Source organism: Eubalaena glacialis, chromosome 19, assembly GCF_028564815.1.
Source record: "Eubalaena glacialis isolate mEubGla1 chromosome 19, mEubGla1.1.hap2.+ XY, whole genome shotgun sequence".
Lineage (NCBI taxonomy): Eukaryota > Metazoa > Chordata > Mammalia > Artiodactyla > Balaenidae > Eubalaena > Eubalaena glacialis.
The window spans coordinates 13,537,593-13,563,069 of NC_083734.1; the positions used below are offsets into that span (position 1 = coordinate 13,537,593).

Here is a 25,477-nt window from a genome sequence, read left to right on the forward strand (position 1 = left end):
TAAAGCATGGTATTCCACAGCAAGATTTATTCTATTTATATGTTTTAGCACTTCTTCAAAAACCCAGGAACCAAGGACATGGAGGTTGTATGTGTGTGATATACATACATATATAGACTTATCCACTTATAGATAGGCCCATATACTCATAAACATTTATACATAAACAAAAGGTGAAAACACAGTACATTTTTATGCACGCTCCATTAAACCCTGTCTTTTTATAAACTTGTAAGTTAAACACAGTTCAAATCGATATCAGATTCATGTTGAAAAACTGCTGTATTTCTCCCACTCCCTTAAAATGGGCAAACATAACCTTTTCAGTATTTCTTTGTCATTATGTTATGCACATTGCACATCCCTAAAAAACATCAAAAAACAAATAGTGATTTGTACCATGACACACTCAATGGGAAGATTAAACTCTACTTGGAAGTCACATCACTATACAGTCTAACAGTATGGAGAATACAACTAGAAGTGTGTCTAGTGTGGAAAATAGAAGCTTAGAGTATTACAGTGTTTTTTCAACCTGTTTACAAAGCATTAAGACCCAAATGAAATAAATGATTTGTTATTAGCTGCTGAGATTTTTCTTATTTCAGATTTACAGTCATTTTCTTACATAAATATACCACTAGCCTTTGCTTGATAGGCTGCCAAAACAAATGTATCCTACTGATTTGGCAAATGTGTCATGACAAAAATTCCAATGTGTAATCCCCATTCATTACATAGATGGTTCAGAAGATTCTGAATTGTAGCCTTATTATCTAACATCCTTAAAGAAGATTTATTAAGCACACTTAAGTGATGTTACATAGATACACATTTCAGAAAAAGCCCTAATAACCACCACTTTCCCCCAAATGAGGCCATCAAGTCAGGCACCAACAGACAGCAGAAAGAAAAACAGGAATTAATAATCCAACATAAAATGACACTGTCAACTATTCAGTTTAGTGCCCTAGTTCAATTTATTCAACTTCTGCCTTCTTAGGCCTGGTGTGACCAATGCCAGCCCAGGTTTTTAAACCCTATGGTACTTCTAGACAACGTATGTAAATTTACAGTATACAATTTGGATTCACCATGCATGAATACTTTGTGTGTAACATTTAATAAGCTCAATCTACATCCAGAATAATTTACATGAAAGGACAATATTTATTTAAACAGAGCTCAATGGGGTAACCATGGTATCATCAGAGTGCATCCAGAGGAAACAAGGGAGGAGGGGCCAAATGAAACTCAATCAACGGCACTCCCACACCTTTACTGTTTGATCTACACTGCCAGTAACCACATATGGTGCCGTCTTATGGAAATCTGAAAGAAAAAGAGAAGGCTTACTTTAAAATCAGACTGAGCCAGATACAATTTTTAATAAGCCATAAAATAAGCACATCCAAGTGCCAGGAATACCCATTCTTTTTCTCTATACAGCCACACATCTACCCCTAGCAGGTATATCAAGCTTATCAACTAGGTAAGGGAAGCTGAGACTTAATGATTAAATCCTATACTACTAACAAACACCCTAAAAAAAATACTTCCCCCACTATCCTCATCCCAACTGAGGCTGAATAAACACTGAATTCTAACAACAAGGACAGCCTCAATGTATCCATTTATTGAACACTTACTATGATCTAGGCTTAGTACTAATGCTTTATATTCACATTTGATCTTTGTAATGACCCTGTAAGGCTAAGCAATAGCCCTTTTCTACTGAGGCTTTACCTTCATTATTAGATCCATCATACCCTAGTGTATTGTATTTTACTTTATTCACTATCTTAAATTCTAGATTCAGGTCCAGATGATACTGAGGATGTTTATTAAGTGTAAATACAGTTCCCTGAGTTTACAACAGTATATATCTGCCAGAGTAAAAAGGTTGAGTAAGATTTCCTTCGAGAAACTTACAAACTAGTAGGGAAGAAAAATTACCCATCACAGTGCTCAGTAAGCATCCTCTTCATAATTCTAGTTTCCAAACCAATGTTGTGCAATGGAGAAAATAATTTTTTTTTATTATAAGGCTGATGATGGAAAGAGAGAGTTAAGGAAAGGAGAATTTAAAACAAATGGCAGGAATCCATAAAGTTTTTAACCTGTCTTCTCTATTCTGCCCTGAAAGCACATGTTCATTTCTTACCTGGAAACATCCACATGGTTTCATAAAACTGTTAGGTCTGGCACCCCAAAACCTAACTGCTCAGAAACCTCGTAACTTGTACATACCCAAGGAGGTAACAAAGTGTTCATGCGCATTGAGGGTCTTCATGCATCGCTTGTTCTTGTAATCCCACACACGCAGGGTCTTGTCATCAGCGCAACTCAAGATAAACTTCCCCCCAGAATGGAACAGAACTCCACGTACCCAGTTATCATGACCCACCTTAAAAACAAAAAGGTATTTGACTTATTTAAATACGTAGTGTATTAATGTTAAATTTCTTCAGTGTGATAATTTTATTATGGTTATACAGAATACCCCTTGTTTTTAGGAGATACATGTTAAAATATTTGGGGTCAAGTGTCATGATGTCTACAAGTAACTTTCAAACTGTTCAGCAAAATCTACACATACACACACAGAGAAAAGAAAATGTTGACAACTGGCGACTCTAGGTGAAGGATATATAGGTATTTACTGCATATCTTTATTCATCCATTCATCTATCTATATCCCCTGTCCAGCAGTTTCATTTCTTGCAATCTATCCTAAGAAATAATTAAGAATGTGTCTAGATGACTTGGTTAACAAAGACGTTCAGCAAAGCACTGTATGTAATAAGTGTATCTAATGACATGAGCAAGTGCCACATACCTTCTAAACTAAGTCTAAAAAAGTCTGCTGCAGAGCAGTACGTACAGTATACCATTTTTACATAGAAAACCCCCCACCATGTTCATCTACATAGAAATTGAAGAAAAAGGTTTAGAACTGCACCGTCCAACAGGATAGCCATTAGTCATGTGTGGCTATTTACATATAAACTAAAATTAAATACAATCAACAATTCAGTTCTTCAGTCTCACTAGCCACATTTCAAGAGCTCAACAGCTGCCCGTGGCTAGTCGCTACCATGCTGGATAGTGCAGACACAGAATATCATCACAGAAAGCTCTACTGGACAGCTCTAGTCTACGAAAATACACTTGGTAGGTATTATTAGGTATGGTAAAGTGATCTGAGGGTGATTTTTATTTTCTTCTTTTAACTTTTCTATTTCTCAAATTTTCTAAAATGTAAATAGCTATATTGCTTTTGTAAAAGAACCTCCCTCCCAAAGAGCTAAAAAAGAAAAAGAAAAGAGACAACCAAGGTGACATATCTTTTGCCTTGGTTTACTTTTTTGCCTTTGCCCTTACTTAAAAAAATACTTTGTTATCTGTAAAAGCCACCAATCACTAGAGTTGTAGAAGCTTCAACAAAAATCAAATCACATTTCTTATGGCCACACCAAAATAAAGCAGAAAAAAGAATCCTCCTTCAGTAGGAGCCAGAAACCTCCAGGGAAATTAATGGTGACCTGTGTTGTTACAGAAGAGAGCACGTGCTTTCTGATTTTTAAATGTAGATCATGTTTTCTAACAGCAACATAGTATACCTGAACTCAGCTCAGAATACTAAGAGGAGAGTTTAATTTTCTAATCAATTCTTGATGATACTTCCATATGTGTCTATCATATGCTACAGAGAGACAATCAATCACTTCAAGGTATGATTAGCACTTAAAGAATCTCTAAACCAACATGGATACCAAATTAGAAAAACTGCTACTGGATTAATGTCCACAGATCCCCTACTATCATTTATATATCCTCATATAAAATCTAGATGAAATAGGCTCCTAAATGAAATAAGCATTTCCAAGTCATAAAGATAACACCATTAATTTCAGAATGATAAAATAAACCAAATGAACTCCAACGTGCAAATATATAGGTCATAATTAAAAGGATTCATATTAAAATTAAATATAATGAAATCGAAAAGCAAACAGCTTCAAAAAAATGAATGAGTCTGTAATATTACTGTTTCCCCTCCGCAGGAGATGTCATATAATTTTTAGAGGTACAGTGGCTAGACTCTCCCTCCTAGCACTGACTGGCTTTGCAGACCCTTTGTATAACATAATATTCTACAGGAATGACCTCCATATCACTGCAACCATGGACTTAACAACAACAAAAAGTCTATTTATAAAGAAGTTATTTTAAAACCTCAAATAATTCAGATTATTTAATAAGATATCACAAGGCATCTGACCCAAAAAGATATGCACACAGTAAAAATGCGAAAGCAGCAGTAAGATTATGCAAACTTACAAGGGTCATAAGGCACATGCCAGTACTGACGTCCCACATCTTGATAGTCTTGTCTCTGGATCCAGACAGTAAGAATGGTCCAGGCTTGCCACTTTTTTTAGTCTATAGAAAACATATAAAAATTAAGTTTCCCAGGCAAGAAGTTAGGTAAGGACTTTAAATGAAAACTACCTAGCAATGATCTATATTTCTAATTTTGTAAAAACGCACTTTCTGACAAATAAAAATTGTATCTATTCAAGGTATACAACTTCATGTTCTGAGACATGTATACACTGTAGAATGGTTACTACAATCAAGCTAATTAATGTAACCATCACCTCACATAACTACGTTTTTGTGTGTGTGATGAGAACACTGAAGATCTACCCTCTTAGCAAATTCCAAGTATACAATACAGTACTGTTAACTATAGTCACCATGCTGTACATCAGATATCCAGACTTATTCATCTTGTTTTTCTCTACTGAAATACAGAAGTCTTTTGACATACCTAGGTTACACAGGAAGGACCTAGATAATATAAAAATAGAAAATTTCCACTTAGATTAAGATTCAGTTTCTACAACACCAATGGATGGTAAATTTACTGCTCAAGACTTCTGTAACCACGAAGAATTTAAAAACTATTTAATTTATCCTTTATATAAAGTCCAGCCACAACGAATTTATGACATATGGTAGATAACCACCACCAGGTGGCAGTAAAAAAAAAAAAAATCTGAAAATGCAATCAACCAGCCAACTAGAAAGAGATTACAATAGAAGCGTCATTTTGAAAAATAATTGGGGGGTGGGGGGATGGGGAATCCTTCATTTATTAAAATGTAATTTAAAAAAAACCCATGATAGGAATGTCTCTATAAAAAAGAAATGTGGTCAATTTTGGCTCATACAACTTATTCACAGAATTAATTATTCTGTAATTTTAAGGTATTACAAAGAATGAAATCATGAAGAGCACAAATTAAGAATCATAAAAAAATAATAAAACTCCAGATTCAGCTAGTGTTTCTAATGATCAAGAGTATCAGAGGCCTCCATATGAAATATTCTTCATTTAAAACAAATATTTAAATGCTGAACTGCATTTCACCATAAATTTATAAATAAAATAATTATGTTCATTAAGGAACACTATTCTTCTAAAAGATAACTTCAACCTCTCCCATAAGTTTTATTTTTTGCATTGGTATACTCTTATAACAATGACATTTCTGACTAATTTAAATGACCACTTTTACTCTTCAGGAGAACCCCCATCCCAGCACACATCAAGGGTCAGCTGACGGCAACAGTAACCACTGGTTAAAAAATATAAACACATCTATCTGCAAGTTGGAAGAGTAAAGAGTTTCAAGATTCAGAATTCTGGGATGCAGATTTTTAAATGCATTAATGGCATGAAATAGAGAATCAGGAAGGTTATTTAAAGTTCTGAGATAATAGCAACAAAATCATGAAATAACATATAAATCATACAGTACCTCAGATCCTGTTGCTTCAGAGATGCAAGAATAGGAGCTTTCTGGAGCCCAGGAAATGCATTCTACCACATGCTCATGTTCTCGAAGCTCAGCCTTGCATTCCTTTGTTGCTACGACCCACACGCGCACAGTCTGGTCGTTGGAACAGCTGGCTATCAGAGTGCCATCTTGATTTGGCCGCACCATACGTACCCATTCTCTGTGTCCTGTGAATGTCTTCACACAGTAGCTATCAAAATAAGTAATAGTTTGCATCATGAATGGCAATCATTGGGACCCTTCCCAGAAGCGATACAAAACTAGCTATGCACTGGAATGAAGAGAATGGCATCATATGCAAGTCAACAGAATACACGTACATTCCTGGTTAATAAAAGATGGGGACAGGCTGGAAAGTCAAACATCAGTTAAAATAAGCTGATGGAAGTATCATTAAGGAGCTAACCAAATCAAAATCCACAAGGTAAAAAATAGAGAGAAATAAAATCTTTTAACTAAGCACACACAGTAAACCTAACAAAAATATTTCTAGCCATGTTGGGGAAAAGGCATGCTCTTACTAATCTGGACAAAACCAGTAGGTTAAGGTTTTATTATAACAATCATGTAATTCTAAGCACAACCAAATTAAGCCTAATAGGGGCATACCTGCACAAATGTTATTTACATTTTAATTCAACCCACAGAGAGATAACCTAAAAGAAGACCACAGAGAAAATAAGCCATTACACAGAAAATGGCTCTCAAGGATATAGTTTCTTTTATAATTTCTGTTCCTTTGTGTAGACATTTAGAGATTGAAACTTAAGTTTTAAAATATAACTGTCATGGTGATCATTCTGTTTTACAGCCAAATTTACTGGAACAATCAGAACATAATTTTGGGTTTTTTGTTGAATATTAGCTCTTTAAGCTGACGCCTTTTCAACTAAATCTACTTACCCAGTTTGCACTTCCCACATTTTTATAGTTTTATCCCTTGAGGCGGATACTATATGATCTCCATTGGGCATGATGGCTACTGAAGAAACATTGTGGTCATGGCCTAAAACACAAAACACAGTAACATATTAAGTGATATATCATCAAGAGCAATTAAACCTCAGTTCACCATGAGATTTCAAATATCACAGCAACTTTAAATACAATGGAGTTTTATATAAATTTGATAAGCAACCTGGATTTACACAAAAAAGTTAAGGGATTAATAATAAAATAATCCACAATGAAACAAGCAGCCAGCTCAATTTATAATTACATTTCAATATGTACAACTGTTTTAAAATCACAGGGAATCAGTACCATCAGCATTTGAATATAGTAATACACTGAATGTTTATGAACACTAAAAAACCACAAAATTTTCCACGGTTGTTATTCTAAGATATAAGATAGAAATAAGATTTACAGAGATGAACAGAATGGATAAGAAAAATGGGGATTTGGTTCCATATTTAAAATAGTTGTTAAAAATGATCTTTTTGTTTTTGATATTCATAGGGGTAAAAAAATAAAATGCATTATTCACAATGCTAGTTAGCTATCCTTTGCAAAAAAAGCCTCAGAGAATCCTCATAAGTATCACATTATTTTAAGGAACATATATTGGTTGGAAAGAACTCTTTAAGTTAGAGCAATAAGATACAGGCTACTTAAAGAAACAAATACAGATTTTACAAAAGGGTTCAATAGAACTCCCTTAATCGGCAAGCTTCCCTAATGCACTTAATTTTGGGGAGTGGGGCGAGGGAGCATACCATTCAAATCACACCAGCTGTGTAGTCACACAGCTTACTCAAGTGCTAACATCACTGGATAATCATTTAAAAAAATTTTTTATTAACATAGTATGTGTTCCTTATATAAAACCCAAACATTCATATTTCATCATGTTTAAAAAAACAACAAAAATCCTTATTTAGTGAGCACCTCCTATGTACCAGGTACTAAACCAGATGATTTGAGTATACAATCTCATTTTATCCTCACAACAACCCTATGACTTCAATTCTTTTTTTTTTTTTTGACTTCAATTCTTAATTCAATACTTAAGTATTATTCATCTTATAGATTAGAGCTTAAAATTTCCTAATGCCGTTAAGTAAACAAGTAGGAATCGGAACCCAGATATCTGATTCCAAAGCCCATGCTCTTTCCATAAAGCCAGACTGCTTCAGAAAACAGTCTCCATGACAAGGCCTGGGAAAACAACTTAACAATGAGACTATAGGATATGTGGAATATTAAAAAGTAAGCAAAGGAATATGGGTTCCAGCTTTTACTACATCTACTCTCTCTGACTTCAGTTTCCCAACTGCAAAAAATGAGAAACAACAAGAAAACAACCCCAATAAATTCATTTTCTCTTCTTCTCAAGAACAGATAGATGCCCTAGCAGTTTTTCTCATTCAAAAATATTTGTGAAAACAAGTATTTTATAACCCCTAAGAGATACTTAAAACCTCATAACAGAAAACAACTCTCAATTACCATGATTATCCATGGACTATCTACATCATATGCTCCTCCACTATAGACAATAAGAATTGAATGTAGGGACCCAGTTGATTGCATGACTGATTTGACCAATAACAGAGTGATGTGAGTAACAACAACAACAAAAGAGAACACAGTCTGTTCCAGAACCATTAAGATTTCTGTGTTTGACTACTGTTAAACTGTAAAATTAAAACCTAGTAAAGAGGGCTTCCCTGGTGGCGCAGTGGTTGAGAGTCTGCCTGCCAATGCAGGGGACACGGGTTCGAGCCCTGGTCTGGGAAGATCCCACATGCCACGGAGCAACTAGGCCCGTGAGCCACAATTACTGAGCCTGCGCGTCTGGAGCCTGCGCTCTGCAACAAGAGAGGCCGCGATAGTGAGAGGCCCACGCATCGCGATGAAGAGTGGCCCCCACTTGCCGCAACTAGAGAAAGCCCTCGCACAGAAACGAAGACCCAACACAGCCATAAATAAAAAAAATAAAAAAAAAAAAAGCTACACAGATACTTGTGTGTCTGTGATGTTGCTTTAAAAAAAAAAGAATTGAATGTAGGAAACTTGCACACTGTTAGAAAACATTATCCTTCTCTCTGGACTACCATGTTAGAAACCAGTATCAAAATGCTATCCTCTACCCCTTACCATGCATGGTTCTGATGCATTCGAAGCCCTGAAAATCCCATAGTTTAATGGTCATATCCGCAGAACATGAAGCCAGAAGCTTGCCACTATGGTCGAATGAAATATCCTGTACAGAGTCTGTATGCCCCTTAAGAGTTCGTTCAAAATCTCCAGTCTCATAATCCCACACCTGTCAAGTGAACAGAAAATTGGTTAGCATCACATCACTCCTTTCTCAGTTCACATCTGCACTCGGCAGGCCAGTCTGGCACCATATTGACTAACTGAACAAGTAACAAAGGGTAACTCTCTTAGAAACAGCACACCTTCAAGTATAAATTGGACTTTTCTCTATAGAGAAAATCGATTATTAAATAGACCTCTAAAACCACATTTACTAAGCATCTTACCATATATCTAACCATGCTAGTGATTAGGTATATAATGCTACAGGACAGAGTCCCATCCCAGTCTGACAGCAGGCAACAGACATGTTAAAAAGTAAATATAAGTACCGAAAAAAAAAAAAAAAAAAGGGTTTCAGAGGCCTATGACATGAATTTATATGTAGACTATTAGGGGAATGATAAAGGAGTATTCAATTCTACTAGACAAGCAAAGCTCAGACATCTAAGAGGCCAAGGAAAGACTACACAAGATGTAACTATCCTTAAATAGCAGATTTACAGAAGCATATGTCATTATGATATAAAAACACTGAGCCACAGTCACATTCTTAAAGATAATTTTTCTAAAAAAATAAAAATAATAAGCTATCAAGAATAATTACTATTAGAAACAGATCTCAAGAACATACTAAACTTCTATCCTGGTGGCCAAATACTAGTCTGAAGTTAAGTCTTTAACCAACACTAATTACATGCTCTAAAATCAAGGGACTGGGGCTTCCCTGGTGGCGCAGTGGTTGAGAATCTGCCTGCCAGTGCAGGGGACACGGGTTCGAGCCCTGGTCTGGGAAGATCCCACATGCCGCGGAGCAAGTAGGCCCGTGAGCCACAACTACTGAGCCTGCGCGTCTGGAGCCTGTGCTCCGCCACAAGAGAGGCCGCGATAGTGAGAGGCCCGCGCACCGCGATGAAGAGTGGCCCCCACTTGCCACAACTAGAGAAAGCCCTCGCACAGAAACAAAGACCCAACACAGCCATAAATAAATAAATAAATTAATTAATTTAAAAAAAAAAAAAAAAAGGAACTCTACCTAAAAAAAAAAAAAAAAAAAAAAAAATCAAGGGACTGATTTCATTCTTTCCATAGTAAGTTCAAATGTATCTGTGGTAGGGTGTATTTCAACCAATTTAGAGAAACTTAGAAAATGTATTTTGAAAATATGGAAACAATCTAAACATCCAATATTAGGGAAATGGCTACACAGATATAAAATTTGCTACTGTAAGGAATTTATGGCATGTATACAATAACGTTATATAAAAAAGAACACAAAATTACACACGATTACAACTACGTTAAAAAATGCACATAAGAAAAATAAACTATCCTCTAAAAACATTTCTTTTATAGTAAACTTACGTAGCCTTCCCAAAATAAACATATTAAAATTTTACCATCTAAATGTTCAAGTATTTCTACATGGAAGTGATTACTGTATGTTTAGTTTTGTTCATATTTTGTTAGATGTATCTTGAAGTATTCTGGAGTTTTTTGATGCTACTGTGGCATTTTTAAATTTCGATTTTCAATTATTCTAGTTTATAGAAATACAATTACTTTTTATATATTGACCTTGTATCCTGTCATTCTGTTACACTGTCATAATTCCAGCAGGTTTTTGTAGATTCTTTGGGATTTTCTATATAGAAGATCATGTTGTCTGCAAATAAAGGCAAGTTCCATTCTTTCCTTTCCAATCTATATGCCTTTTATTTCTTCTTCTTTACTGCACTGGCTAGGCACTCTAATACAAAGGTGAATTTAAGTGGTCGAGACTGGTCATCCTGGCCCTGATTCCTGAACTCAGGGGGGAAGCACTGCTTTCCACCATTAAGTATTATGTCCACTCTAGGTTTTCCAGATACCTTTACCTTTTATCAGGCTGAGGAAGCTCCCTTCCCAGCTTGTTGAGAGTTTTTATCATGAATGGATGTTGGAATTTTGTCAAATGCTTTTCCTGAACCTATTATGTTTTTTTTGTTGATATGGTATATCACACTGATTGATTTTCAAATGTGGAACCAATCTTGCATTCTGGAATAAACCCTATTTGCTTATGACATATTAACTGTCCTTTTTATGAACTGCTGGATTCAATTTGCTTATAATTTGTTAAGGATTTTGCATTTATGTTCATAAATGGTATTATATCAGTCTATAGTTTTCTTTTCTTTGTAATATCTTTACTCATTTTGATATCTAGTTGTTTCATTTCAACACCAAGAGTTCAGATAAATACTTTACATACTGAAAATAAATAAGGTGTGACCTTTAAGTTCACTTCCATTTAAGTTAATTTTCTTTCCATGCATTCATTAAAGAACACTGAAGCATTTTCCTCTAAAATAAATATACCCAGAATATGAACTGTGTCTCTTCATAAATGGTAAGCAAACAAGAGCATTTTAGTGTTTACAAATGTCAGGAATTAATGAGAATTTTTTCTTTACTTGATATTTACCTTTTGTATGATTATAAAATAAATGCGCATGATAAAAAATATAATGTACTGATATAAAGGCAATAAAAAATATCCATTATCCTACCAATGGCATGGTTTTTCCATTTTTTCTATGTTTTTTTAATAAATTTATTTATTTATTTTTGGCTGTGTTGGGTCTTCGTTTCTGTGCGAGGGCTTTCTCTAGTTGCGGCAAGTGGGGGCCACTCCTCATCGCGGTGCGCGGGCCTCTCACTGTCGTGGCCTCTCTTGTTGCGGAGCACAGGCTCCAGACGCGCAGGATCAGTAGTTGTGGCTCACGGGCCTACTTGCTCCGCGGCATGTGGGATCTTCCCAGACCAGGGCTCGAACCCGTGTCCCCTGCATTGGCAGGCAGATTCTCAACCACTGCGCCACCAGGGAAGCCCTTTTCTATGCTTTAAGAAAAGTATGGTGACCGTGTATACTTCATTATCCTGTTTTCCCTTTGCATCTTATCATAAGGATTTCTCCATACCATTAAAAACTTATTAGCAAACATTCTTTTAAAAGTAATTCCTAATATTTTCTAAACAAAAGGAAAAACTTTTTCATTATTATAGAAAACATTATAGTGAAAACCTTTGAATAGTGAAAAATATCTGTCCTCATTCTGCAACAGTTAGGTCAGACAGTGATGGTGAAAAAGAATTTTGAGTCAGAAAGTGTAAGCTTTTTAGCCCTTCATATATTCTGCTAAATTGTTCTCCGATAAGATTGTATCAAATGTAATGAGAATGCTTGCTTCATCAAATTCTTATCACCTCTGGGAATTCTCATTTAAAAAGTAAAATATCTTGGCAGATTTGATATATATTTTAACCTGCATTTCTTCTTCTATTAGTAGTGAGGCCAAAGCTCTACTGTCGTTGGTTAGCCACTTTTTCTTCCTCTGAATTGTCTGTTCTCGTCCTGTAGTCCATTCTTCTGTTGAGATGTTACTGTTTTCCACATTTGTTTGAACTCTATATATTTAAGTTGGCAATCCTTAATCTGCTTTATTAGTTGAATGTATTTTTCAGTTTTGTTTGCTGTTCATTTTTCTTAACATTTAAGAACTAATTCTAAATGACAACCAGAAATAATGTTTCAAAAATTTCAATGATGCAATTAAAAAGTCATGAGCTATTCCAAATATCCATCCTCTATCATTTTTCTTAAATTATTGTAGTTCAAATGTTGATAATGTAAATGAATGACTCTAAAAGGAACGTGTTATATTTACTAGATGCACAAGAGAAATTATATAATAAAATTTTAATTTTGTTGTAACTATAACATTATCTACAGTTTATTGGGGACTTACCATCTATCCACCAAACACTGTACTGTTATATACATTATGTATACATTACTTCATTTTAAGCAAAAGAATCTTATAGATATTTTTAATCCCCCTTCCAACAAATGAGAAATTTGAGCCTTAAACATATCAAGCACTTTGCCCAAGATAGTCACAAAATTACAGAAAATTCTGTCTCTGTGTGCTCCTTTGAGTTTTTTGGAAGGTAGTTCTGTCACAATCATCATTTAGGAATCCCCTAGCTTTACCATAAATGAAGAATGAAAACCACTGGTAGAAACAGGTTTCTTTTCATTCCACAAAATACCCAACGAAATGAGAAAGACTTATGTATAAAAATGAATAGAACAGTATTACTTAAGATAGTAGATGACTGGAAATAAAAATCCAATGGAAGATTTGTTAATGGTGTTGAGACACTGCTGACAATGAGTACTCCTTCAGTATTTTAAGCAGTTTCCATGTATTATTTAATCCTCCCCAAAGTCCTGTGACACAGGTACTAATTATCTTCATTTTACAGATGAGAAAAGAGAAGCACAAAAAGTTAATTTGCTCATATCACATAAATCATTATGTGGGGGGGTCAGAACTTGAACCCAGAGCTTGTGCTCTTGACCATTAACTACTCTATAAAGTCTCCACATATAAGTAAAAAGATCAGTTTAAAATCATTAAAAATGATGATTCATTAGAAACAAAGAAAAGTATTTCTAAAATAAGTTTAATCAAAGAAGGAAGCAAAACTAAATACAAATGCTTTTCGTATGTGTGCACATTAAAGACTAAACGGAAGGGAGAACTTTTACTAGTTGTTGACACATGTGGTATGGTTATAGATAAAACTTTTAAAACTTCCATTTGTAATATTTTAAAGTTGAACCAATAGCTAATTTTAAGATGGCATATTAGCAGTTTTATTTACGCTTTTAGACCACTGCTGCAAAATCAATAGTTAAGACTGAGTTTTCCATCTATTTGATAAGTCTATCTTTACCCCCATGCTTCATGACAGCAGTGCAGTTTTCAGTACACAAGACCATCATGAAATTAATAAACTAAATACATGTCTACATAATTTGAAAGACAGCAATATATTAGTGTATTAGGCAATCATCTCAGCCTACAGAAATATGTAATGCAAATAGAATTTAAGACTCTCTTCCAATTTGCAGCCCGACCCATGGATCACCAGCCCACAGGATGAAAGTAAGCCACTGATTTAGAAACTAAAGAAACCACAGAAGGAAAACATACAATCATGTTTAAAGAACAGGTTAAGTATATACATTTAAGTCATGCCTGCGTTTTATGCTGACTGCTGCTATGTGATAAATACAATCTTAGCAATCTACTCACATTTTCTTATTTATATACCTCTACAAATGAAACTTAAAATCTAGAACTTAATCTGAAATAAGCTTTAGATAGAGAAACCTACTTAAATTTTTAAAACTACATTTTACTTATCTTTCTGTACGTGGTTTATACAACTATCACTGTATTGTGTCTGAATCAAAGGAAATTATAAAAACAACTTCTTTCCTGATTAAAAAATATTAAAATGTATATGCTTATCATGAAAATTTTTTAAAATGAGAGAAATACATAACTTCTAAAATGGAAAGCTGCTACATTTCCACACCCCTAGAGAGAATTACTGTTTAGTTTGGAATCAAAACCATCAAGGAGAGTGCAATTTAAATAAATCCTCTATTGAATTTTTTTGTGGAATATAGTCACCCCCGGAATTACTAGTTTTGTAATCCTGTATTTTCATCTATCACCTCTGCTAATAAGTAAGGCACATACTTATACTTTAATTCTTCAAGAACAAAAGTTATTCGAGCACTGGGTGACCTATATTTGTCCAATGTTACATTAGTGACACCCAATTTTCTCAAATTCATCAGTGAACTTACTTGGCAGCTTGTCTCTCAGGAGCTACAATGAAATTTTATTCTGTCTTTTAAGGTTTAGAATCAATCACACAGTTTCAAAGAGGCCCTCCTGTTACTCTGCGTAGTTCCTCATTTCAAGATCTTTTCATTTCTTTCACTCAATTAACATTAAAGTTGCTTCTAACAAGTACCCTATTGTATGTCTTTCAATTTTGAAAACACTACCTTAATTGTAGCATCCTCTGAAGCAGAGACCATAACACTGAACACAGGATGGAAAATGACTCGAGTGACTGGACTCCTATGACCACTCAATGCATATTTTTCTGGTGGACGGGGAATCCATTCTTTTGGGTCTCTTTTTTGACCAAGAGGTCCACCCGACGTAAATTCTTCTTTTGCTTCATTTAGCTTTGATTCTAATTCCATAACCTTAAGAAGGAACACATAGTTATGTACAGATAGATTCTGATAAAAATTATATATTTTTAAAAACCTGCCTTTATTTTGCATCCATATATGCAGAATAAAATTTCAGTAATTTACAAAGCATTTGTCAGATTTAATTGAAAACGATCTATATTAAATATATCACTAAAATCTTAGTGTGACAAAACTAAAAACTGAGAAAAATTCAATACAATTGTGTCTTAACTCCTTAACTCAAAGAAAAATTTGGAAGGTGCCAGGATACAAATGAGAGGAAGAGTAGGGAACCTATCTTGATCCTTTCTAATTCTGCCACTCTTAGTAAATTCTTTCCAAACCATAGTTTACATTGTACATGCTAATCAGAATATTCATATTAAAAGCTAACATTACTGAGCATCTATGTGCTAGGCACTTTTCTAAGGGCTTTTTATGGATTAACTCATGTTATAACAATATTATTTATTCTAATTTTGCCTACTAAAAGTATAAATTTTAGGACCAGAATATTACCTATTGCCTTCACTTTACAGATAAAAATTAAAAGGTCAGAGATGAAAATGACTTGTCTAAGAGCACACTTTAGTGCTCTTTCCCCAGCATCATATTGGCTCCATGTGTTCTTCCCATCTAAGTGCATAAATGGGTTCTTCAGTACCAATTCCTTGAAGTCAGGGTTGTGTTAGATTCAACTCAGCCAGTAGCCCTGGTTGCATAAATTACCATTTACCAGCAATGATCTGTATAGGTCATAATGCATAGAAACAATAATGCATAGAAATGTATTTTTATTTGCCTTTTCAAGGTTAAATATAATTATTAATTAATGTAAAAGAATAATTTATGTTATGTTGATATTTTCAGTTTATATAATACTTTGAATACAACTAACTTAAAAGAAAAAAAGACTTAGTTACCTTCTTTTGTAATCTAATAACAGATGTCCATTTTTTTTCCAAAAGACCAGCATATTTCTTATCTAATTCTTCATTCTAGAGAAAAAAAAAATGAGAACATAAAAAAAAAAAAAAAAGGCAAAAATACAATAGTTCAAGCCATACAAAGCATTCAATCTCTAGGCCCAAATGTTACGAAAAATATCCTGATTATATAAATAAATAAAAACATCTGATTATACCAAAAAGGGGGGGGGAGGGGGAATACTAGGTTTAGTGCCAAGTAAACCACCATAACAAATGACAAGATTTGTGAATAACTGAGGTGACTGTTAACTACTGATACCTAAGTAAAATCCACTCATATATACTATGAATAACTGTAAAAAGTCAAACATACCATATCTAATTCAGCTTCCTTTTTAAAAACTGAATATGCTTCTTCATAGCCATTTGAACGAAGATAATCTGCTATAGCTCGATTTCTGAAAAAAAAACAAATTCAAATGACTCCTAATAAACTCTCATTTCTATTCTGAAGAAAGAATATTTTATTTAAAATCTCATAAATCTTAAGACACTCTTTTAAAAGTATTACCTTCCAAATCATACAAGTATTTCACAAGAAAAGGAACCCCTCCCCAAAAGCCTCTAAAACAGTTAACCCTGTCATAGTACATCCTTAAGATTATAACACTGTTCTTGAGCTTTTAGTTATGTTTCTAATGTGTTGCTTGCCTCACAAGCTGTAAGATCAAGATGTGGCTTATATAATTAGTTATCACTTTGTGACAGTAATGAAATTTAGTTTTGTAGGGAGAATTGTTCTGATAAAATTACAATTAATAAGTATTTTAATATTAGAGACAACTTTATAAATTTATTTATTTTTGGCTGCATTGGGTCTTCGTTGTTGCGCACGGGCTTTTCTCTAGTTGCGGCGAGTGGGGGCCACTCTTGGCTGTGGTGCACACGCTTCTCATTGCAGTGGCTTCTCGTTGCAGAGCACGGGCTCTAGGCGCACAGGCTTCCGTAGTTGTGGCACATGGGCTCAGTAGTTGTGGCTCGTGGGCTCTAGAGCACAGGCTCAGTAGCTGTGGCACACGGGCTCAGTTGCTCCACGGCATGTGGGATCTTCCCGGACCAGGGCCCGAACCCATGTCTCCTGCACTGGCAGGCGGATTCCCAATCACTGCGCCACCAGGGAAGTCCCTAGAGACAACTTTAAACCATGAGAGTGGGTGAAAAAAAGGCATAAGCTACAAACTTAGTATATTATCATAGAATGAGAAATTAATTTAGAATCAGAAAGAACTCAAAGGTTAGAGAAGCTGAATTAGCAAATGAATTTCATGCTCTCCTTATATTCTTTGAAGGCAAAAATCAGCTACCTGTCTCCTAAGGCAACCTATTCCAATGTCTCTCAATTTTTTTGAGCCTAAGTCCCACTGTGATAGAAACAGTTGTTTCCTTGGTATTGCCTTTAAAACATTTCAAATTAATTTAAATAATTTAAAAGTTTATACATACACAAGGTTAAACAAACTTTAAATATATAAGTACACAATAAAGTGTGGTTTCCACCACTGACCCGCAATATTCCATCCCAGAGGCAACCACTTTACCAGTGTTTTGTGTATTCTTTCAGTGATAATCTACCTATAACTACATATCCTTGCATGGTCTTCTAGAGATAATTAATACGTGTTTTTAAAACAAACTGCAGTACACTACAGATAATGTCTTACACACAATGTCACATAAACTCATTTAATTTCAGCAATCATTCTTTATCAGATGTAAATCTGCCTCTTTAAAAAAAATATTGTATTCCATTACAGAGATACATATGCTTTTACTACTACAAACAATGCTGCTAGGACTATCCTTGTATAAATGTCAATGCTACTGCCCACCTAATGCTTTAGGAAATAAAACACTCTAAGCAGTACTGTAGAATTGGTGGGACTAAGTTTTAATTCAATGGCATGTTAAAAACAAAAAATGGAGAAAGATAATATGGAATTTGAGCAAACACTTCATGTTCCAGGTAATTATTAGCTTACCAAAGATTAACGTGCAATAACTAGGGACTTCCCTAGTGGCGCAGTGGTTAACAATCCACTTGCCAATGCAGGGGAGACGGGTTCAAGCACTGGTCCAGGAAGATCCCACATGCCACGGAGCAACTAAGCCTGTGCGCCACAACTACTGAGCCTGCGCTCTAGAGCCCGTGTGCTACTACAGAGGCCGCGTGCCACAACTACTGAAGCCCGTGTGCCTAGAGGCCATGCTCTGCAACAAGAGAAGCCACTGCAATGAGAAGCCTGCGCACTGCAACAAAGAGTAGCCCCCGCTCACCGCAACTACAGAAAGCCCGCGCACAGCAACGAAGACCCAACGGAGCCAAAACCAAATAAATAAATAGATAAATAAATTTATTTTTTAAAAAAAGTACAATAACTAGTGGAGGGGCCTAATCCCCCAAGTGATGGTATTTGGAAGTGGGGCCTATGTGAGGAGGTCACAAATGGGGTTAATGTCCTTATGGAGAGAACCGGAACCAGGAAATGAGCCCTCACCAGACACCGAATCTGCCAGTTCCTTGGTCTTGGACTTCCTAGCCTCTGAACTATGAGAAATAAATCTTTGTTGTTTATAAGCCACCCAGTTTATGATATTTTGTTAGAGCAGTCTAAGAAGAGACTAAGACAAAAAAAAAAATACATTTTTTAGGACATTTTGATAGCTGTTGTCAAACTGCTCCCCAGAGTTGTAACCAGTTTATACTCCTACCAGCAGTTGCGAATTTCATCCCTTTACCACCTTTACTTTTCAAACATTTGGGTTAGCATTTACTGACTTAAAACAAACAGTTGATGCCCTTTGATTCTGCTTATATAGCTTTTATGAAAGTGTAGATGTTAAATTTTTAAGATTCTGCAAGATTTCCAAATTCTATGTGGCCTAACCCAACATCTGTATTTTTAAAAAGATGCTGTGTGGTAAATGCAATTAGAAAGATATAGGTAATTCCAAATGTGCATAAAACAGGACCTCAAAAGAGTTGTATGTTACATTTATACTTTTTATAAAATGTTAAATCTAATTTAAAAAACAATATTCACTGTCTCTTTTGATCCTAAAACCATCCTGTAGAAAAGTATATTACCCCTATACTATAAAACTGACAGACTGATTTATCCAAGGTCACAAAACTAAGATGAAATGAAATAATTTAGGATAATAATTCCAATCAACATTCATCAGGTAGGTGGGGAAGAAACTGGCTAAGTAGGTGGAATGCAAAACCTTCCTCCTTTAACTAGAGTTGTTCCATTTTCATATACTTCCATATATTGTATTTCTTCGTAAGTGTTTTAAAAGTGGATCTATACTGCAATTAAAAAAGCCTGACACTCAAAATTTTTTTATTGAAGTAGAGCTGGTTTACAATGCTGTGCCAATCTCTGCCGTACAGCAAAGTGACTCAGTTATACACATATACACATATATATACATTCTTTTTTTAAATATTCTTTTCCATTATGGTTTATCCCAGGAGATTGGATATAGTTCCCTGTGCTATATAGTAGAACCTTGTTGTTTATCTATTCTATTTTTTAAAAATTTCTTTCTTTATTTATTTTCTGGCTGTGTTGGGTTTTCGTTGCTGCAGTGAGTGGGGGCTACTCTTCGTTGCGGTGCAAGGGCTTCTCACTGCGGTGGCTTCTCTTGTTGAGGAGGATGGGCTCTAGGCATGCGGGCTTCAGTAGTTGTGGCACACAGGCTCAGTAGTTGTGGCTCACAGGCTCTAGAGCGCAGGCTTAGTAGCTGTGGCGCACGGGCTTAGTTGCTCCGCAGCATGTGGCATCTTCCCAGACCAGGGCTCGAACCCATGTCCCCTGCACTGGCAGGCAGATTCTTAACCACTGAGCCACCAGGGAAGTCCTGTTTATCCGTTCTAAACATAATAGTTTGCATCTACCAACCCCAGACTCCCAATCCATCCCTCTCCCTCTCCCTCCCCACCGTGGCAACTACAAGCTTGATCTCTATGTCTGTGAGTCTGTTTCTGTTTTGTAGATAGGTTCATTTGTGCCATATTTTAGATTCCACATATAAGTGATATCATATGGTATTTGTCTCTTTCTGACTTATTTCACTTAGTTTGATAATCTCTAGTTGCATCCATGTTGCTGCAAATGGCATTATTTCGTTCTTTTTTACGGATGAGTAGTATTCCACTGTATATATGTACATCTTCTTTATCCATTCATCTGTTGATGGATATTTAGGTTGTTTCCATGTTTTGGCTTTTGTGAATAGTGCTGCTATGAACATAGGGGTGCATGTATCTTTTTGAATTATAGTTTTGTCCAGGTATATGCCCAAGAGTAGGATTGCTGGATCATATGGTAATTCTATTTTTAGTTTTTTAAGGAACCTCCATACTGTTTTCCATAGTGGCTGCACCATCTTACATTCCCACCAACAGTGTAGGAAGGTCCCCTTTTCGCCACACCCTCTCCAGCATTTGTTATTTGCAGAGCTTTTAATGATGGGCATTCTGACCAGCCTACACACAAATTCTTGAAACCAAGAATGACTCATACTTTTAACCACTAAGCTTTTGTTTTGGTAACTGACTAGATCTGGGAGATGGGAGAAAACAGTTGATTTACAAGTTTCTGGTAGATCGTAATAACATGTACTTAGACAGGAAACAGGAGAAGAGGAGGAAGGAAAAAAGGGGGGGGCAAGAATATAATCAGTTCAGTTTTAAACCTCTTGACTTGAAGTAGCTATAAAATATTTAAGTAAAGATATATGATATAGGAGGTAATTGAATATACAGGTCAGAAGCTTTAAAGATCGATCTGACGTAAGGAAAGGATTTAGGAAAATTAGTAAACAGGTAGTAGTGATTCAAACCATGTAAGTGGTGAAAGACACTTTGGATAAAGGTATATAATGGGAAGAAAAAAGGAGACTAGAAAGTAAATGATGGAACCTTGACAGATACCAATAATTAAGAAGCCATTAAGGAGTGAAGAAGCCTAGTATGAGAATTAAGAGATGTCAGCAAGCCAATGGAGAAGGGAGTTTCAAAGAAATGGAAATGGCTAACAATGACAAAGATCTGAGAGAGGTCAAGTAAAGTCTAAAAAGTGTCCAAACAATCTGGCTACCAAGAGGTCTCTGCTGACTTTAGCAAGTGCAGTTCCAGAACTTAAAGTAGCCTCAGTATTCCACTCCACAGTAAGGCTTCAAATGAGCACTGTAAAATACTGGAGTTGGGGAGGAGCAGTGAGATTCGAGAGTATCAGGGATGCATTCTCTTTCTATCTAACGAAGGTTAAATGTTAACAGTATTACTTGTTAAGAGCTTAGAAAAAGAGCTATTACATAGCATTAAAATATCATAATACTGACCTACCAAAGAGCAAGGGATATATACAAAAATATGGCAAATAAATTAAAACTGAAGTTTAAGCGAGTATGATACCATTAGGGGTAGTACAACATACTGATGATGTACAAAGTCTACAACCCAGTCCCAGAAGAGTCTAGTCAATTTTATTTCCGCATCAAATACAATTTAGTCAGACCTCTTAGTCACACTTCTAACCACAATGTCAGGTGAGTGGTGTTGACAGAGTCAAAAAACTTAAGTCAGGTTCCCATGGCCAGATAACTTTGGCACTACTGCCCCTGTTACCTCATCACTCAATATCTAAGCTAACTATCTGATCCAGAGAATGTGGAACCTCTAAGTCAGGCAAGGTGTACCACCATCACTTAAAGTAAGAATAAATAAGACTGAAGAATCTCTTGGTTCTAACAGCCTAAAAGGTGCTTCTAGAGTTTGCTACTAATTTCAATTGTTGACCTAGAGTTGATTTTCATCAGTTTTATTAGGATGGAAGATTTATCCCCTTGGAAACAAGTGGACATCAAAGCACAAGTTTATAATAATCTCTCAAAGAAACTTCATACATGTGAGTTAAATAAATCTACTAAGCCTTAGGAGATGAAGAAAAACAACTATCACTAGAATCAAAGAAAAATTCATGCAGAAGTGCAACAGGTCATTCTGAGTAGAACCAAAACCAGTAACCCCATGCAGAGTCAGAGAAAATGGTTAAAATCAAAAGAACGAACTGAGATGAAGGACTTTTATGTATGAACAAACAGAATTGGTTAGACAGAGTTTAGGCTTACATATAGAATAGTACCACATTGGACATATTCTACTGCTGTCCTCTGAAACTATTACAATAACAAATGAGATTTTGTTTGTTTTTCTAAACTATTTCAAGTTTATTAAAATGCAAGGATTATATTCTAAGCATTTTAGCTGACTTCTTACTCTCTTCATTGTTCTTATATCCCTAGGATAATTTTTGTAGCTGTGGTATCAGTCATAACATAATATGCCACACTACCAATCCATACACACCCTCACACTCTTACAAAGGGAGATAAGAGTTTCAAAAGTTTTTCTAAATGCTATGAACTGCTAGTTAAACAAAAACAACTCTAAAAAGATTGGATAGCACCAACAATAAAAGCAGAATACTTCAGGGTCCCCTGCATCTCTTACGAATATAAATTGAAGCAGAGGGAATTACAGAGCATGCGTTACAGGAGACTGAGATGGAAGCTGTTTTTCACAGGTAAACTGAGGCTCACAGAGCTTAACTGATTTTTTTGGCTAATAAATGGTGAAGCTGAGAATCAAAAATTCAGCCTTTTGAAACCAAAATGACAATAACAGTATTTCTTCAAATTGTGTACTCTAGCATTCTAAGGTTGAATAAAAATGTTCTAGGAATTCTATAAATAGTTAAATTTTATTGTTTATATGAGGAGAAACAAGGTTAAGTCAGTAGCTGACAAACAGATGTTTTCTTACCAGGCCCATTAGAAAAGATACACTGATCTCACATATTCAAGAATGAGGAAAGCAATGGAGTTAATGTGCACTGTTCTGAAAGTCTGCAGTGGCCCAATGACTGTGGGATGTCTGCAGGGTTAGGAGGGCACACCACTAAGACAATGAGAAGACCCAGCAGGATCAAGCATACAAGTTCACACCCCCAGAAGTACATCATCATCATCAGCCCTGTTCCAGAAGACAACCCTCACAACACCCCAGGCTATGCCATTTTAGACAAACACCAAGATGAACTACATAGTCCTGGGGAAGATGTGAATAAAGTTCATTTCAAGTGCAGAGACACTACTGCAGGTCATTCCATAAGCTGCTGCCATAGGACATTAACCAAGTCTTAGACAGGTAGGTAACATGACTTCTTAAATATGCTACAGCCACCCACTGAATCTCTGGGGAAAGGAGAGCACTGATATGATGAGTTCCTGGCCATAGGTCTTATACCTCTCCAACCTTATGGGCCCTGACAAAGGGTTACAATGATCATCCTTCATCATCACACTTGAAGATACTTACTCCAAAAGGGTAGTCCAGGATTCAACTACTACCAGTCTTGGGACAAGTATAAGCACAGCAAGAGGTTAAAATGAGACCTTATTCTGGCAGTGATGAAGTAAAGGAAAATAAAATTTGGGTGAGCCAGGGTGAGTGGACCTTTATCTTCATCATTAAGCAAAAGAATATGCGCCTGGTATACTAGCCTGTCAGTTACCATTTCTCTTCAGCAGAGATCTGGGTCTGAGGTAACATCCACCCCTCACTCTCCATACCACAGCAGCAATAAAATGGTATATAAGTATACCATGTTGGATTTCTTTTAAAAAGGCAAAACCAAAAACGTGAACACACAAAAAAGCATTATTACTTTTCATTCTCATATTTAGACGAAATTTTTTGAGTAATGGAACGACAAAGCAGAAGGCACCACTGAACAGTTCAGTTTTGATCCTCCCCCTTGTTTATGTCTTCTTCTTTACTCTTTTAATCTGTTAAGAAAAGTAACCTTACAATAACGTAAATGAAGGTGTGATTATGACATCACTTCACACTAACTGGGCCAGCCTCCCAATTATGTTGTTTCAAATTAGTGATACACGTGTGTATTACTGACTGACATTAAAAAGAAGTTGCAGGCTTCCCTGGTGGCGCAGTGGTTGAGAATCCGCCTACCAATGCAGGGGACACGGGTTCGATCCCTGGTCCGGGAGGATCCCACATGCCGCGAAGCAACTAAGCCCGTGTGCCACAACTACTGAGCCTGTGCTCTAGAGCCCGTGAGCCACAACTACTGAGCCCGCGTGGCTCAACTACTGAAGGCTGCGTGCCTAGAGCCCACGCTCCGCAACAAGAGAAGCCCCCGCTCACCGCAACTAGAGAAAGCCCACGCGCAGCAACGAACACCCAACACAGCCAAAAATAAATAAAATAAATAAATTTATTAAAAAAAAAAAAAAAAAAGAAGTTGCATGGCCTAGTATAAAAGTAAGAGGTCAGCAACGTCTCCACGGGGGGGATATTTTGCCTCAGTTCCTCGATATAACTCGCAACTTTAAAAACATTTTCTCCCTTTTCCTCTAACTTTAAAATCTATAGTAATTGTAGATATTTATTTTATTTAACTGTGAGATCCATTTAGATCCATTCCTGTAAAAAATTATTTTGCATACTTAAGAAACCCATATGGAAAAGTCGGGCTGTACGATAAGAATAGCCAATATAACTGTCATGTGTTGAAAAGTTTGAAACGTTTACATTTTTCAATGTAAAGCAAAATTTCACTATAAAACAAGGGAGGAAAGGAAAAAAGGGAATGCGGGAAGAGATGAGTGTCTGTTATATTCCCAGCTTCATACTAGGGAATATAAAAGAGGATTAGGTTGTGGTTCCTTGCCTTCCAGGGACTTATAAATCTATTGGAGGAGCAAAACCAAAGTTACCAAAGGGTGTGAAAACTAATTCAAAAAAGAGACAAATGAGACTGAATAGAAGAATCTTTTTGTAAAGGCAAGATATGAGTTGGGCCTTAAAGGAAAAAGAAACAGTAAGCATTATAGGCAGGGGACTGAGGAGGAGAAAGGGAATGAGAATGGTACATGATGAAGATCTCAATGTATATCTGACCAAATTCTTCAACATTCTTGATTTTAAAACAGTCCTTAAAAATGGAAAGGTCTTCATTAACATTAAAAAAGATATCTCTTATTCTTTCGACAAAATTCAACACCCATTTATGTTAAAAACCCTCCAGAAAGTAGGCATAGAGAGAACTTACCTCAACATAATAAAGGCCATATATGACAAACCCACAGCCAACATCGTTCTCAATGGTGAAAAACTGAAACCATTTCCACTAAGATCAGGAAGAAGACAA

The 25,477-nt window shown here is 35.8% G+C and overlaps 1 protein-coding gene across 3 annotated transcripts in view; it reads right to left on the bottom strand.

The window, feature by feature from the left end:
• Nucleotides 1-1,147: 1,147 nt before the first annotated feature.
• The window catches only part of PAFAH1B1 (platelet activating factor acetylhydrolase 1b regulatory subunit 1), a 74,478-nt gene continuing 50,148 nt past the window's right edge, over nt 1,148-25,477 (bottom strand). For 2 of the 3 annotated variants that reach the window (XM_061175223.1, XM_061175224.1), the window contains 9 exons: nt 16,549-16,633; nt 16,170-16,244; nt 15,049-15,255; nt 8,973-9,141; nt 6,774-6,876; nt 5,832-6,060; nt 4,345-4,446; nt 2,251-2,407; nt 1,148-1,332 (listed from right to left, as the gene is read on the bottom strand). In XM_061175223.1, the coding sequence (XP_061031206.1) occupies nt 1,259-1,332; nt 2,251-2,407; nt 4,345-4,446; nt 5,832-6,060; nt 6,774-6,876; nt 8,973-9,141; nt 15,049-15,255; nt 16,170-16,244; nt 16,549-16,633 (1,201 nt within the window). In that variant the 3' untranslated portion in view covers nt 1,148-1,258. Of the gene's footprint in view, nt 1,333-2,250; nt 2,408-4,344; nt 4,447-5,831; nt 6,061-6,773; nt 6,877-8,972; nt 9,142-15,048; nt 15,256-15,765; nt 15,960-16,169; nt 16,245-16,548; nt 16,634-25,477 lie in introns of those variants that run through there. The other variant, XM_061175225.1, reaches the window with a different exon arrangement.